General features: G+C 44.3%; 1 protein-coding gene across 1 annotated transcript; it reads left to right on the plus strand.

Annotated features, from left to right (window-relative positions):
- Positions 1 to 12,806: 12,806 nt before the first annotated feature.
- On the plus strand, positions 12,807 to 17,006 carry LOC134031557 (sulfotransferase 2B1-like). The gene is made up of 6 exons (XM_062475245.1): positions 12,807 to 12,979; positions 13,657 to 13,868; positions 14,105 to 14,231; positions 14,868 to 14,929; positions 15,270 to 15,364; positions 16,990 to 17,006. The coding sequence occupies exons 1-5, from the start codon at positions 12,841 to 12,843 to the stop codon at positions 15,309 to 15,311; spliced, it is 582 nt and encodes a 193-aa protein (XP_062331229.1). The 5' UTR covers positions 12,807 to 12,840; the 3' UTR covers positions 15,312 to 15,364; positions 16,990 to 17,006.
- The last annotated feature ends 597 nt before the right edge of the window (positions 17,007 to 17,603 follow it).

The following is a 17,603-nucleotide window of genomic DNA, read 5'->3' on the forward strand; positions in this document are numbered from 1 at the left end:
TGCACCCCAGACTGTCTGTTCTGGAGGAGCATCTGAGGAAGATGTCAGAGCACCTCCACTGTTCCTCCACCAGAGGACTGACCGTGTGGCCCCTCGTGGCCCCAGAGCCCCCCACCATCATCGTCCCCTCGTCTCCATCCTCCTCTTCATCATCATCATCCTCACCGTCTCTGTCCTCATCGAGGGAATGTGCATCTGCCCGTGGGAAGCCCTCACAGACGAGCAACAGAGGTGAGGAGCCTGGTGGAACGACTGTTGATGCCTTTCATCTGTCTGAATCTGCCCTCCGGCTTGTTTACAGCATACATTTACATTTAGTCATTTTAGCAGACGCTCTTATCCAGAGCGACTTACAGTAAGTACAGGGACATTCCCCCGAGGCAAGTAGGGTGAAGTGCCTTACCCAAGGACACAACGTCAGTTGGCATGACCGGGAATCGAACTGGCAACCTTCGGATTACTAGCCCGATTCCCTCACCGCTCAGCCACCTGACTACATCACATGTACATCACTGGCACACAGACATGTCTACATACTTCCTGTATATGAACCACTGAGCTGTCTGGCCGGTTGCAGGACACTCCCCTGAGGATGTCTGGTATCTTTATCCGCTCTGTGGTTCCTGACTCTCCCGCAGCCAGGAACCGCAGGCTGGGTCCCGGTGACCGGATCCTGGCCGTTAACGGGGTCAGCCTGGTGGGCCTCGACTACCACCGGTGAGGAGGTCTTCTGTTTCCATGGAAACTATTCCATGGAAAGCAAAATAATTACGCTGATAGAAACTTGGGAGTTCTGTTTTGACGTCTTTCTCTTTCCCACATGGTCACCTCTGTTACCTCTCCATATCTTTGTCTTTCTTTTCATCTCTCTTTCTGGATCTTTTGACCTCTCTCCATTTCTCCCTGACACTGTAAACTCACAAGCTAACCTTGAATATAAGACTGTCCATAAGCATCAAGAAGACAAGGAGATAGTGTGTAATTAATGAGAAAACAACGCATGCTCATTGGATTTATTAATGTTGATATGTGAGGAGATTAACGGAGGATAACGGTCACTTGTTTTTACATGATGATGCTCACGGCGCTGCCAGCCTTGACTACGTAGGCCTTGACTCTGATGCATTGGCGTTTTTGTCTTTCTCTCTTTGATGGGCCCCAAGATCACAGACATATTTATTGATACCATTCCAATGGGGAACTGAAAGACAATTGACATGAATCAGTGTGGTCAAAGTGGTAAAAGCAAACAAAAAAGCAAGAGTGGGATTGAAAAATTCCAGTGCTTGACTTTGGCTGCAGTATATGATCAACACCAGCCTAGTTAAAGGGCTCTTCAAGGTTTTTATGGTTATTCAAATGAATATTAGAATGTTACATGCCAGATATGAATATACAAATGTGTCTTCATTTTGAAATGCTGTGTGTCAACACTGACTTGAGCTGAAATGCAGGACTGATCCAAAGACAGACCACAGAACCAGGGGCGTCGTTGGACCCTTTTTACTGGGGCACGTGCCCCAGAATTAATCTGCTGTGTCCCAGTAAAATCAGAAGTTTGAGTTTTAACAATTTACTTTATTAGTCAGTGCATTGATTTAGATTGATAATCCCGAAAAAAATAAACGCAGTACCCCAAACAACGCTTGTAAAATCATGCACACAGAAGTCCAGGTGTCGGACTCGGCACACAACTTAGAATTGAGGTAGGCTAAGAAAACATTACAAAACTAAAGAAAGTTTCTCAATGATAGGCCTACCGATCATCTTATTTTGACAAAAACATAAAAAAATATATAACATGAAGCTTCATGATAAAGTAAAAGAAACAGTATTTGCGCTCAAATGAATGCAAAAAAAATGTGCGCGCTTGCATTAACTATTGATGTCCCTGCCCAAGGCTGACATCAAACTTTCGTCCCTGAACTGTTGTATCGTGGGTTAAGCAAGGGGAGTTTCTATAGCCGAGTAGTGCATTGTGCACAGCAAGCTTGGAAGAAAAAAAGGGAAATGAATAGGGGTCTGTGCCCCAGTAGAGCTTTATGTCTAACCACTGTGGAAGAAATTGGGATTTCCTGTGTGCTTACATTATTCACTAATCAATAGAACTAGTCATTGGATACTAGTTAGTACGTTCTCATGTAAGATTGCTATTAATAAGAGTATATTGTGTCTATGTGTCAGGTTAATGGATGTTCGGGGTCAGGAGAAGGTACTGGCTAAACGTTTCCTTGTCATGACTACTAGGAGAACTCCAACTATGAACTCTCTAGTGTGAGAGTTGTCATGTGTTGGGAGCAGTGAATCTTTATCTCTGAGACTGTTGTAACGTCATTCCTGCCTGACTGTCACAATCTATGTTTACATTCTTGTGCCCTATAAAGATGGTCCTCCGGCTTTCAGAGCGGAGAGACCTGGTTGAGACCTAAGCTTGGTGTTGTGTTGTCATTTTATGGTCAGAAGACTGGTTTCCTCTCCCAATCTGCAGATTGATAATACTTATTGAAATCCAGAACTCAACTGAACTTAGTCACTCCGTTTATGAAGAGACGGACAAAACACTTTCTTCATCAATTGGCGTTGTCGAGCGGCAGGATTGCAGAACCAGATCCAGGAGAGACCCACGGCGGCACCAGTGTAAAGCAGAACCTGTGACGCGCAAAACCAAAAGGTAAGGGGATCCTTTTTCAAAAAACCCATTCACGGACTGCTTTATGCTTGGTGCGCCTGCTGTCCCTCTGCGATGCTGGTAACGTAAAACATTTAAGAACCTTTTATTGTGACATTCAGTTGGGATCCTGGTCTTAGCAGACCCGAGTCTGCTAGGCCTCAACAGGAGGAAGATAATATTAGAGTTTTGGTTTAGAAAATTTGGGTCATTAACTGACTTGCTATTTTTAATTTGTCTTGGTCAGAGTCTGTAAACTCTGATAGCGTACAAGAACTCTGGTCACGTGGAGTATTGGAAAGTATGTAAAATAATCCATATTCTTGATCTGTGGGTAAGGATCTGTTAACAGAGAATATGGTTTTACGGAATACAGACCAGGGGTGAACCAAACAAAGAAATGTATATGTTACCTTTTGAGAGGCATGTTTAAAGCTGAAAACTTTAGTTGAACAGAGATCTTATTGGGACCTTTTTTATTTTGGGTTGAATTGCAACTGTATTAAGTTTTGTTGTAGGGTTTTCTCTTTTTGAACAGAGATCTTATTGGGACCTTTTTATTTTCGGTATGAATTATAACTGTATTAAGTTTTGTTTTGGGTTTTCAAGCACAGTAGGTGGGCGGTCATAATGTATTAGGGTCAAAGGCTTTATGCGAGAGACCAACTTAAGGGTAACGTGGGTTTTAAACAAGTGAGGGATACTTTGACAATGTAAAGGGACAGTTAGGATTTTAACTGACAAACTTGGCATTAAATGATCAGCGAGGGACACAATCAAATACTGAGGGAAAGATAGACTGGCAGTTTATTGATCAGCTCGTCTCTCTTAAACACGAATTGTGGTTATTTTGTTACTCATGACGTAACGGAGTTGTGGAAATTATTGTAGGCGCGTTCCCAAGTTGATGTTTTTTGTATGCGCGTCCCATGTTTGAGCGCCCGGAAGGCGAGGATAGTTTGGCTTGAAAAGGCCATATTTGTAGTTCACTAGCGAGTTATATTGTAGTTCTTTTATTCTTCTATGTGCTATGTGACCGTTTTACATTGCTATGTGATTTTGTGACTGTTCTAAAGTGCTGTGTGATTCTTGCTGCAGTAAATCAATAGAGTTGGCTTCATACCGTTATGAGATTTTGTTACAGATAGCCTACATTGTAAGTCAGTATGGGTAATTTAGCTTCCACTGCGAGAACGATAGAGACGTTGTTACCTGAGTACAGTCCAGCCCGATATATGTTTGATGTACATGATATTCAAGCAGTGTCAAACATTGAGAAATGGCATGCGTGGACTAGTCATGACCCGACACATTGTTTTCCGTTGGAGGGAACGTTTGATGTTAAAATATTGGAGAGTTTAAAAGCGGTTTTGAAAGACAAGGAAACAAGTCGGACGTGTAAACAATTTGTCAGCTGGCCAATGTTTATGATATGGTTAACTGAAGCTACGAGACGACGTGGCATTGGCTATCTTGAGAAAATACGGTCAGATCAAGCTAAAACTGATTCTGATAGAGAAGCTAGGAGTGAGCTGGAGCGTCTTGAGAGACAGAGACAAGATGAACAGAAACGTGAGTTAGAACGTTTCGAGCGAGACAAACAAGAGGCTGCTAGAATTGAACTAGAGCACTTTGAGAGACAGAGGGTCGGGGAGTCAGTGTTAAGAAGTGATCAGACCGAACAAAGTCATAGAGTGAGGGAATTCGAGACATTGCTTGCACAGGCTAACATGAAGTTGCTTGAACAGACTAACAGTGCCAAAACAAATTGTGAGGAGTCAGTAGTTGTGAAACAGGCTGAAGGTAGCGCTCAAGGGAAACTACTACCTAAGATTTGTAGCCTATTTACCGATGATGATGTTGTTGCTATGGCTGTGGCTATGCAGAGGAGAGCCAGAGACAGGGAAAATGCATTATTAGGTGAAGCAGCGGGCCAGGTGCAGCCAGCGCAGAATCTACCAGAAAAGGTTGAAGGGTTACTTGCTGCTACAAGCACTACTGCAGATGTGATGGATCTGGCAGACCTAAGTACAGAAGAAACTCTACTGCTGATGAAATTGAGACAGTTGAGCAAAGACCCACAGCGACATACAGAAAGGGTAATCTCTAGAGGTCGGGGTTTGCGATCAGCTCGGGGTTCACGTCAATCAAGCAAAGAAAGAGAGCCCCATACACATCAAACACGAAAGGTGTGTAATACAGACCAGTTGGACCCACCAGTGCCCATGTACCCTATGCGAGCTTATCCAGGTCCTGATGCAGTACAGCCTATATACCTTTATCGCCCGTGGTCAGTGACTGAGCTGAGGGAGCTAGGAAAGGGTTTCCCTGACATAAGAGAAGACCCAGGAAAATGTATAAGAGAGCTGCAAATAACTATCAATGCACACAGACCTACTTTTCTAGATTTGAATCAATTGCTAGAGGTTGCACTCCAGCCTGGAGTGTTGAGAAAACTGAAAGCATTGATTCCAGATGAGGATGACGTAGCACTAGTCTGGCCTGCACCAAACGCTGAACTCGATAATGGAACATATGAAGCACTTAAACGCCGTTTGATAGCTGTGATACCAAAAATGGGAGTTGGTGTTCTGGACTGGAGCAAAGTGTATGATTGTAAACAGAGGAAAGATGAGGAACCTACAGATTACCTGGAAAGGCTTACTAGGATTTTTGACAAACACTCTGGGTTTACAGCTGCCGCTTCCCCTGTCCCACTTTGTCATGTGTTCATGTGTGGATTGCTCCCTGAACTCCAGGTAGAAGTTAAGAAACAGGTTCTGCATTGGGAGAACAAAACTGTTGATATGATTATGGTATAAGCTTAGATATGATTATAAGCTCTTTAGAACAACAGGACACAGGATTCAAAGGGAGGGGCAAAGGTAGAGGAAGAGGGAGAAACTCGAGGGGGGGGAGACAGACAGATGAGGTGGATTGGGATGTTTGTCGACGCTGCAAGAAGAAAGGTCACTGGGCGAGGGATTGCCCTCAGGCGCAAGTGCAGTTTGGTAATAACCCCCAGCAGTCAAATGGCAACCTGTCCCCCTCTAACCAACAGTATCGCCTTGAGTACAATGGTTTTTCACAGTCACAGAATCACCACCCCCAACAGAGACAGCTGACGTGGCATGGTGCTGAGCCGTTTGAGCTGCCTCAAGGTCAGAACCCACAACAACAATAGGGAGGCCTAGGACTCGAAACATCAACATGTATGCCGGTAGTAACTGTGTCTAGTGATAATGAACCTATGATAACGTTGAGAGTGGAAGGCAGAGACCTTCCTTTTCTGATAGACACAGGAGCAACTAGATCTGTTATTGCAACACAAAACTATCCAAACTTTCCAAAATCAAGACAAACAGTCAATGCAGTGGGAGTAGCTGGGATTCCTGTTCAAACAGTGGTTAGCAAGCCGTTAAGAGTTGATATTGGTCCATTGAGTGATGAACATGCGTTCCTTTTAACTACAGGGTGTGAAGTAAATCTGTTGGGAAGGGATTTGTTGTGCAAACTGAATTGTGACATTAAATGCACTACTGATGGAGTGTTCTTATCTATTCCTCAGGAGAAGGAACACTTGGCCTATCAGATTCTGTATTCCCATACAGCTCCATTGGTGGACTGCAGAGATAGTTCCGACTTGTCCACCACAGATGCGTCCTTGCTAGCAGCTGTGCCCGAGCAGTTATGGTCTGAGCATGCAAATGATGTAGGACGCATTAAGAACGCTATCCCAGTTGTAATCACCATAGATCCCAGAAAACTTTTGCCGAACAAACCACAGTATCCTATTAGTAAGGAAGCAGAAAAGGGAATTGAGCCAGTAATTGAATCATTGTTAGCACAAGGAATCATTGTACGTTGTAAGAGCAAATGTAATACCCCAATTTACCCTTTGAAGAAGGCCAGTAAAAACACTTGGAGGTTTATTATGGATCTGCGAGCAGTCAACGCATGTGTTATCCCAACACATCCTGTCGTGCCTAACCCAGTTACGATACTCAGCTGCATTCCAGCCGACACAACTCATTACTCAGTAATCGACTTATGTTGTGCCTTTTTCTCTGTTCCCATTGCAGAAGAGAGCCAGTATCTGTTTGCTTTCACATTTCGCCAGGTCCAGTAAAAGTTTGCAGTTCTGCCACAGGGATACACCGAATCACCCACGTTGTTTAGTCAAGCATTACGAGAGGACCTCCAGGATGTCACCTTAGCAGCCGGCTCTACTCTGGTGCAGTATTTTGATGACCTATTGATATGTTCTAAGAATCTTGCCTCCTGCCAACAGGACACTATTACTGTGCTTCAGGCACTGGCTGAGAAGGGCCACAAGGCCTCAAAGAAAAAAACTGCAGTTATGGTCTGAGGAGGTCAAGTATCTGGGCCATACACTCAAAGGTACAGAGCGACTATTGACTCCTGATAGAGTGGAGGCCATCCGATTGATACCGAAGCCTAGAACACCAAAACAACTCAAATCTTTTCTAGGTTCAGCCGGGTATTGTCGTCAGTGGATCCTTGATTATGCTGTGTTGGCTAGACCTCTCCTCGATTTAATGAAGGGCCAGACTGATACTCATTTGTTGTGGAACATTGAAGCTGATAAATCATTTGTATCTCTCAAGCAGGCTTTGGCCCAGGCGCCAGCTCTCGGTCTGCCAGACTACACCAAGCCTGTACTGCCACGAGGCCAAAGGGTTTGCCCAGGGTGTACTGACCCAGAAGCATGGTAATCTTAAGAGGCCAATCGCATATGTGAGTTCTTCTTTAGATACTGTGGCAGCAGGTTTCCCCCCGTGCTTACGAGCAGTCTGTGCTGCGGCAACATGTGGAAGCAACTACAGATATAGTGCTGGGGTCGCCCTTGGCAGTGATGGTTCCTCACGCAGTAAGTGCTCTTCTGTTACGCACCAAAACTCAACACCTGTCAGCCACCAGAGCTACAAAGTATGAATTGATTTTGTTGACTCAAAGTAACATTACGATCCATAGATGCTCCCCATTGAATCCAGCGTCATTGTTGCCCACCCCTGATGATGGTGAACCACATGACTGTGAGATGGTTGTCGATAAAGTGCTAACACCCAGACCTGATTTGTTTGACAAACCTAATGATAATGCTGAACTTGTGTTGTACGTAGATGGATCTTCGTCCCGAGCATGGGATGGCTCCCTAGACTTTGGATATGCGGTCTGCACGGACAGTGAGACATTTGAATCTGGTAAACTGTCTCCACAATGCACTGCACAGCAAGCAGAGTTGTTTGCATTGACAAGGGCATGTTGTTTGTCAGACGGCAAGGTCGTAAATATTTACACTGACTCAAGGTATGCATTTGGAGTTACTCACGATTTTGGTGCCATATGGCGAGAAAGAGGTTTCATTAACTCCTCAGGTGGAGCAATCAAGAATGGAAAGATGATTGATAATTTGTTATCTGCAATACTACTACCGAAAAAGCTAGCTATTGTTAAGTGTGAGGCTCATAGTAACAATACAGATGATGTTTCAAGAGGAAATGCTAGAGCTGATTTAGCAGCAAAGGCTGCGGCCAAATCCTCTGACGTGTCCCAGGTCTCTATTTTTTCTGTGTCCCAGCAACCGGAAACACACACTCCCTCTCTTCATGATGTGGCGGACCTTCAAGCCGCTGCTGATAACACTGAGAGGGATGGTTGGTTATCCGTTGGCTGTGTGAAAGATCCAACTTCGGCAGTGTGGAGCCACCCCGACGGCCACGTGGTGGCGCCACGTGCATTGTTCCCTTGGTTAGCTCGCATGGCGCACGGCTGTGCCCATACGAGCAAGGGGGGTATGGTCTCAATAGTAAATACTGATTGGTTTGCACCTGGTTTTTCCACAAAGGCTGAGCAACATTGTGCTCAGTGTCATACCTGCCAGCAGCATAATCCCGGAAAGGGACCAAAGAGAAGAGACGCAGCCCACCCGCCACCAAGTGGTCCTTTTATGCATTTACAAATTGATTTTATTCAGATGAACAAGTGTTGTAATTTTGAGTATGTACTTGTAATTGTTGACATGTTCTCGAAATGGGTAGAAGCCTACCCATGTCGGAAAGCTGATGCTACCACGGTAGCCAAGATTCTCATGAGAGATGTGATCTGTAGATATGGGATCCCCACAAGACTGTCCAGTGATAGAGGTTCACATTTCACAGGTCAAATTGTTCAGGAACTTTGTAAAGCGCTCCAGATCAACCAGCATTTCCACTGTCCCTACCACCCACAGTCTGCGGGGGCAGTGGAGAGGCAAAATGGAACTTTGAAAAACAAACTAGCCAAGATATGTGAAGAGACTGGCCTAAAATGGCCTGATGCACTCCCACTAGCTCTTATGGCCATGAGATCTACTCCCCAGAGGAGGAATGGACTTTCTCCACACGAGATAGTTTTAGGGAGACCAATGAGATTGCCTGTCTCTCCCCCACTATCATTGAAACAGATGGATATCCACCAGATGGATGATACAATGTTAAACTTTTGTTATGCCCTAACTAGAGCAGCAAGGGTTGTGCATTCACAGGTGAAAGCTGCCCTGCCTGAACCCGCTGGAGAGCCATGTCATCCCTATCAACCGGGAGACTACGTGTACGTGAAAGTGCACAAACGGAGGACTTCCCTCTCACCGAGATGGACCGGTCCATACCTGGTTCTCTTGGTGACTCACACAGCGGTGAAAGTGGAGGGTCGGCCGACATGGATCCATGCGACACACTGCAAAACGGCCCCTGCACCGAACAACACGGTGGAGGGTCCCAACGGAGAGCCAGGGGCCGGTGGAGGAGCAGGTGCACCTCCAAATGGAACCTCCTCCAACTTGCCATTTGTCTCATCCCCACTGGGTTACTCCTCCGGGAGTACACCAAGGGGGTGGAGACCCGTTCGCAGCGGCTGATCCGGGAGCAGGTTCCAGTCCAGCGGACCGATTTGAGCCAGAACCAGGACCCCGCCATCCAGCACTCCAATCCAGGGGCGCTGAGAAGGAGGTCCCAAAGAGCACTCACCCGGAGGTGTTGAAGACGTCGAAAGGTGAGTCACATGTGGAGAAAGCCAGAGAGGGGCTGCTGTTGCTACCATGCCTCTCTCCCCCATGTGTGATTCATGAAGCAGATGACAGCACCCAGATGGGAAACCAGAGAGAGGAGCCTGGAGAGGGGAAGACATTTTCAGTCTTCCTCCGGCCTCTACATGAAGCAGATGACAGCACCCAGAACGGGGACGAGAGGATACTGTGGCGGAGGCCCTCGGTTGTTTCAAGGAAACCGAGGCCGCTGCCTGAGCTACGACGAGAGATGACACCCACAGATAAACTGACGCACACACCTGACAGACATTTACTGATACCGGATGCACGAGTCCACAGATATCGCAGACATGAGCCACTACCAGAGTCATTATTACATGCTCACAAAGAAACTGATTTGAACATTGACACCCATCACCTTGGAGGACACATGAAGACTGAATACTTCGCCAACACCTTCCTAAAAACCGCCAAAATGACTGCACGGAAAATGAGAGGAAATGGGTCTTGTTGGGTGTGTGGTATGATTCCCCAACACGCAGGAACCTCTCCTTGGATAGCGGTCCCACTCTCTAAGGCAGATATGTGTGAGATCTGGAGGTGGCCTTGTATTGGGTTGAATGTGAAAAATGTTACTGTACACAAGCGACATATTCCTAAAGGGGTTACCTATTCACCCCCATTGTGGTTAGCCTATGCTCCACCTGCTTGGTTATGTCTGACTCATAACGGGACATGAGGGCACTGGGGAACAGCACGTGTAATCATACTGTGTCTACATATGCTTATACAAATTTGTCTGATTTGCCTGTTGAAGGTGAACCAATAAGTATAACAACAGATCAATTTTTGGTGCCTCATGCAGCTAACAATGGCACCATGTGGGTATGTGGTAAGAGTGCTTATTATTTCCTGCCAGCCAACTGGTCAGGAACATGTTACCTTGGGTTTATTGTAGGAGCCCTCAGACCTGTAGATGGGTTGCCTCTGCACCCCTTGCCCAAACATTGGTGGCACCGCCACAAGAGAAGTATTATTAATGCAGATGCTAAGAAGCTGGGATCACATCACTTGGAGTCGAAGTACACAGCCACTTTTCACGGTTTTCAGCTGCCATTCTCCCTGTGTATGGTGTTATCACTGCCTTTAGAGATATTAGGAGCTTAGCAGTAGGGTTGGAGTCCATTGGTAATGAGACAGCCGACGCCTTAACTGCGGTTGCTTCTGAGATGAAGGCCATGAGGCAGGTAGTGCTACAGAACAGTATGGCACTGGATAATCTGTTGTCAGCTCAGGGAGGTACCTGTGCTGTGATAGGTCATGACTGTTGTACTTTTATCCCAGATGAATCTGCTAATATCACAAATATGGCTGCGCACATTAAAGAGATCATTTCAGATTTGGGGGAACCTGAAGCTTGGAATTTTGCTGACTGGCTGACCTTCTCTGAGGGGGGTTTCTTTTCGACTATCATTCAAATTGGAATCACTGGATTTGGCATGTTAGTCGTTGTTGTGCTGATTGTGTTTTGTGCTTGGAAGATGTGTACTGCCTGCTGTGTACAGTGCTGTGCAGTAGGCTCTCGTAAGGCTGCCAGTAAGATTATGGTAGCCCAGATCAAGCCACAGACCAAAGCAAGCAAGACTGATGATTACTTTATTGCCCTGGGAATGATTGAAATGTCTGATATGTATTCTCAAGTACCAAGTGACTATTTTGCCAATGTAATAAAGATGGCCATTTGCCTCCTTCTATTTTCCAACTGATATACAATGCTGTATGCAATCTGAATAGATCTGTCCTTAACCGCAGATCGGTGAACAATAATTAAAGATAGTGGTTACTTTATTACTTTTATACTGTTTGAAATAATCTGAATTTATGAACAGTGTTTGATCTATACCATGCTGTGTTGAGCTCATGAGAGCATGACCCTTGGTTATGTCCAGGAGAGAAATATGCCTATGTTTCTAGTATCATTGATAAACTGTCATTATGCTGTTTGCTTATGAAGTGAATAGCTATAAACTAGTTCTTTTGTAAGGTCCTAGGGGGTGCCTGTGTTACTAGGATGAATCGGAGGTCACAATATCACCAAAGTGTATAATACCATGCAACTTTGAACAAGGAAAATAGAAGGAGCGGTAAGGTCAGTTCTAGGAGCCCTATCTAGAGAACTAAACAAAAGCTATTCACTTCATTGACTTTGTACTTTTCGCCTGATTGGGTACTACCTAATACTTCTTCAAATCCTATAATCATGTATGCTGTGCTGAGTAGTAGCAGATAAAGTATTGTTTGATTGTTAAGGTTTTGAAATGTTATGAAACTTGTTTGTTGTGTTGACGTTAAACGTCAAAAGGGGGGACTGTGGAAGAAATTGGGATTTCCTGTGTGCTTACATTATTCACTAATCAATAGAACTAGTCATTGGATACTAGTTAGTACGTTCTCATGTAAGCTTGCTATTAATGAGAGTATATTGTGTCTATGTGTCAGGTTAATGGATGTTCGGGGTCAGGAGAAGGTACTGGCTAAACTTTTCCTTGTCATGACTACTAGGAGAACTCCAACTATGAACTCTCTAGTGTGAGAGTTGTCATGTGTTGGGAGCAGTGAATCTTTATCTCTGAGACTGTTGTAACGTCATTCCTGCCTGACTGTCACAATCTATGTTTACATTCTTGTGCCCTATAAAGATGGTCCTCCGGCTTTCAGAGCGGAGAGACCTGGTTGAGACCTAAGCTTGGTGTTGTGTTGTCATTTTATGGTCAGAAGACTGGTTTCCTCTCCCAATCTGCAGATTGATAATACTTATTGAAATCCAGAACTCAACTGAACTTAGTCACTTCGTTTATGAAGAGACGGTCCTTGGGCAAGGCACTTCACCCTACTTGCCTTGGGGGAATGTCCCTGTACTTACTGTAAGTCGCTCTAGATAAGAGCATCTGCTAAATGACTAAATGTAAATGTAATGTATCTGATAGGGAGAGAGAGGCAGCACACCTAACTGTTATAAGAATGAAAAGAAGACTAATAATAATATCAGTGAGGTCTAGGGAAGTTATTTAGTGTTCCAAGTTTCACTTTGTGTTTGCGAGGTTGCTGACCCTTTGGAAGCAGCATGACCGAAGAGGAATTGTACACCGTCTATAAAGGAGTCTATCTTCCAAAACTGATGCATCCTCCAGAGAGCATTGCATACTATGAACAATTCACTTTTAGACCGGACGACGTTGTTATTGTGACTTATCCGAAATCTGGTAAGTTTTTACCGTCAAGAGATGGCTGTCTAGAATGGCGTATCCATGGTCCAAAAATGAGGGTGCATCAAAACACTGTATGGACAAGCCGTAGTCTAAGCTACGTAAAAAACATTTGGTAAATCACAACTACAACTATGTATTTAAAATGATGTTAAATCGATTATATAGAATATCCCGTGTTTAAATGTTTGTCAGTGTCAAGACACATTCGTTTGTGAAGTTGTATTTAGTGTGCAGGGCTTTCAAGTCTCACTCACACATTTCCCGCTCTCACGCGACACCTTGTATTTCTCACGCATTTCTGAAAAGTAAGGGATAACTTGTTCCGCTGTATACAATTAATGGCACAGGCATTCTGAGGGAAGATTTCTGCCGAGTAAATAAAAAATAAAGTTTTACGATAGGCTACATGAAATATAAGTAGGCCTACGGCATTATGTTTTTATGCCAACGATATAATTTCACGTGTATCCTGGATGTGCGTTCAGGAATTCGGTGGCCTAGGTGGATTGCAAAATTAGTTTTGTCTGTAGGCCTACATGCAGTGGATTTTGTCATGGAAACGAATTGAGCCAAAAAGTACCCTGGACCCGTAATCGTTCCATGTGTATCCTTCCCACCTCTGCTGGGCTTTCCATGTCGCAAATCTGCGTTTATTAAAATATGTGTTCCAGGCACAACATGGATGCAGGAGATCACTCCCCTGATTCAGAGTGGAGGGGACTTGACCTCGGTTCTGACCCAGCCCAACTGGGACCGGGTTCCCTGGCTGGAGGTACACAGGGCCCAGGTTCTAAACCTGGAACAGAGGCCTTCGCCTCGCCTGTTTGCCACACACTTCCGCTGTGACATGATGCCCCAGTCCTTCTTCAAGGACAAGCCCAAGGTAGGGTGCAGTCTCCCCTCCGAGGTCATTAACCACCTGGAATGGAATACAAGATGTGTGTTTTGAAAACTGATGCTTCCTACTTTGTAGGAATGGCAATTATGTGAGTGAGTATGACCTCACACAAGACTGTGAACCTTGTATTTCCTATAGAGGTAATGGGGTTATCGATTTAATAGCTGGTTTAATACTAAGATGAATAATTCATCAATTAGTGTGGCTTGTTCTTCGGCCAGGTGATTTACATCATGAGGAACCCCAGAGATGTGTTCACATCTTCCTACCATTATTATGGGATGGCCTCCTACCTGGTTAATCCCCAATCACTGGACGATTTCCTACAGAAGTTTCTCAGTGGAAAAGGTACTGTGCTGGTGAACGTAGGTGTTGCGTGTCTGTGTTAGTGGAAGGAAATGTACTTGTCTATTAGGGGTGGGGGAAAAAATCGATTCACATTTGAATCGCGATTCAGTCTGCTAGCGATTTAGACCGATTCACAAATTTATGTGAATCGATTTTTTTTATTATGATTTTATTTTTATTTTTTAAATATATATTTTTTATTTTTCAAAAAATCTCGGAAAAATCTTGAATCGATATTTAATCGAATCGTGACCCCAAGAATCGATTTGAATAGTGAGGTACCAAAAGATCCCCACCCCTATTGTCCATGCATGCTGTGTTTATTCTTCATGGATTCTCTGTGGATACAGATGCCATTATAGTTAAGTAGTTAGTGAAGGAATGAAATTATTTACTGTTTATTCCAATATGTAATGATTGTATTCAATGACACAAGTCTGTGTTCTAGAAAGAGTGGTCTGGAGTCGCAGAGGTCCGATAATATCAGCTTTAATGCAGCAGTTGGAAATCAACAAGTACAGAGTTTGGGTTGGTTCACGAAGTCCAACTCACTATCTGTCCCTGCCCCAGCATATATTATACAGTGCAGTAAAAGAAAAAACACAAGAAGAGGGTTGAGCTTGTTCTCCTGTGCAGCAGGGAGTTGTTCTTGCCTACACGTCCCACCTGCTCGGGTGCCGTCTCCACCCGGTTTCAAGGTTCAGTGTTTCCCCTACCATTATATTAGGGACCCATGACTCCCCCCGCCCTGTATGAGACACAATGTTTAAACCTGAGCACACTTCTAAGTTCATAATACAGAACTTTAATAAGCACAATGCATAACTTTAATAAACACAATATATTCTTTATTAGGGACAATATATCACAATACAAAACACCATACAATATCTTAAATTGTTGAATTCAACTTAAATTGTATTAATGTTGTCATCTAGGTTATTTTTCTCTAATTAATTACCCTTACTCTTTGCTGATACATCAAGCACGTAAATTGAAGTTTTCTGTATGAGAAGTCTTGTGTGTTTGTGGTTTCAGTTATGTTTGGTTCATGGTTCGACCACGTTAAGGGTTGGTTGAATGCAAAGGACCAGGACCGTGTTATGTACATCTCCTATGAGGAGATGATATGGGTGAGTATCTTACTAGATCCCAGCAGATCCCTATGTACCACAGTATTATGGTATGCCATAAATGAAGATCAGTGCAATACACACATACTTTAAACACATTGGTCAGAATCAGAATCAGAATGGGATTTATTCGCCATGAAAGTTTGCACAGACAAGGAATTTGCTTTGGCAGGAAGGTGCATACAATAAACATATACCTAAAATTTAAATATGTGGACTATCTATACTAAGCGTACATAAACTAGCAGCACTAAGTGGGATTAGAATATAATTAAATATACAATAAAATAAAATATAAGTTGCCGTAAATTACAATATAAAAATACAAAAATACAAATATTACAAAAAAATACAAATGTACAAGATACCATTTTGTAATGCAGTGCAAAAAGCAGTGTGTTTTAAGCAAGAAGTCATTAGAGACAGTGTGGTCCCTTGGCCTTGTTGAAGAGGCCAACAGCGGAAGGGAAGAAACTGTTTTTGTGGCGTGAGGTATTGGTCCTGATGGACCGCAGCCTTCTGCCGGAGGGGAGTGACTGAAACAGGGAGTGTCCAGGGTGTGAGGAGTCGGTCACAATCTTCCTCGCTCGCCTCAGGGTCCTCGAGGTGTGCAGGTCCTCGAGGGTAGGCAGATTTCAGCCAATCACCTTCTCAGCAGTGCGGATGATACGCTGCAGTCTGCTCTTGTCCTTGGCAGTGGCAGCAGCGTACCAGACGGTGATGGAGGAGGTGAGGATGGACTCAATGATGGCTGAGTAGAAGTGCACCATCATTGTCTTTGGCAGGTTGAACTTCTTCAGCTGCCGAAGGAAGTACATCCTCTGTTGTGCTTTCTTGATGAGGGAGCTGATGTTCAGTTCCCACTTGAGGTCCTGGGAGAGGATAGTGCCCAGGAAGCGGAAGGACTCCACAGTGTTGACTGGGGAGTCACACAGGGTGATGGGGGTGAGTGGGGCTGTGTTCCTCCTGAAGTCCACAACCATCTCCACTGTCTTAAGAGCATTGAGCTCTAAGTTGTTCTGGCTGCACCAGGTCACCAGGTTGGCCGCTTCCCACCTATAATCAGACTCGTCTCCACCAGAGATGAGCCCAATAAGGGTGGTGTCGTCCGCAAACTTCAGGAGTTTGACGGACGGATGACTGGAGGTGCAACTGTTGGTGTACAGGGAGAAGAGCAGAGGAGAAAGGACGCAGCCCTGAGGTTATCCGGTGCTGATGGACCGGGAGTCAGAGACTTGTGTTCCCAGCTTAACGCACTGCTTCCTGTCAGACAGGAAGTCTGTGATCCACCTGCAGGTGGAATCGTTGGTTCGTTCCAATCGTTGGTGGAATCGTTGGTTGCACTGTATCAAATGGGAAATGTTTCGGTTTTGTCTTGAACAGCTTAGTCCTTTTCCAAATAGTGTTTGTGCATGCCTTAGCATTTTTCATAGTAATGTCAGTTCATGGAATATTACTCTGTTTTCTGCAATAGAGAATTTGATTTAAAAAATTGATCGTTCTAAATGGTGTAGTCTTTTCCCATTGGTCCACTACGGAATAAGCAGTGATGATTGGGTAAGGGTAGCCACAGGGAAGACAGCAGGTTGAGTGACTACACCACTGTTTTTTCTGCATCCTGGCAGGACCTGAGGGATTCTGTGGCCAGGATTGCCCTCTTCATGGACAGTTCCTTAACCCCCGAGGTGGTTGAGAAGATAGCAGACCACTGCATGTTCAAGAACATGAAGCAAAACAAGATGTCCAACTACTCTCTGGTTCCCTGCGGATTAATGGACCAGACCAAATCAGAATTCCTCAGGAAAGGTACGACCCTCCTTGTATTTTTAAGGATGTTTTCTTTATTAGTATGTTTTATATTTTAAGATCCACAAGGGAGGAATTCAGAGTGACATACAGGGACGGGTTTGCAGGCAAATGCTTTTATTTCACTGAGCTAGACATTTGGTTATTTTGCTTTGAACTTTCTGTACTTCTTGACACATTAGCATTTTAGTCATTTAGCAGACACTTTTATCCAAACAAAGATACAAATATTATAGAAAGTACATCAGACAATCAAGGTTCAGAAGAGCACAGTTGTACAGTATTTCTGTAGTCAAGAGCTAAGGAAGAAAAATCAACTACTAGATTGGAGAAAATCATCTGCTTCAACTGTTAGCGCCGATCTTAAATATACCTAACTTAGTGATTGTACTTTATCATATTCTGTGTGCCTTTTCCCCCAGGAGTCGTAGGA

The sequence above is a fragment of the Osmerus eperlanus genome, chromosome 12 (assembly GCF_963692335.1).
Source record: "Osmerus eperlanus chromosome 12, fOsmEpe2.1, whole genome shotgun sequence".
NCBI classification, from domain to species: Eukaryota; Metazoa; Chordata; class Actinopteri; order Osmeriformes; family Osmeridae; genus Osmerus; species Osmerus eperlanus.

Excerpts from the sequence above, each read along its gene's own strand:
- LOC134031557 (XM_062475245.1), top strand. The coding sequence starts at position 12,841 with ATGACCGAAGAGGAATTGTACACCGTCTATAAAGGAGTCTATCTTCCA. Across the intron at positions 12,980-13,656 it reads TGTGACTTATCCGAAATCTG|GCACAACATGGATGCAGGAG; the intron begins GTAAGTTTTTAC and ends TATGTGTTCCAG. Across the intron at positions 14,232-14,867 it reads GAAGTTTCTCAGTGGAAAAG|CAGGGAGTTGTTCTTGCCTA; the intron begins GTACTGTGCTGG and ends TCTCCTGTGCAG.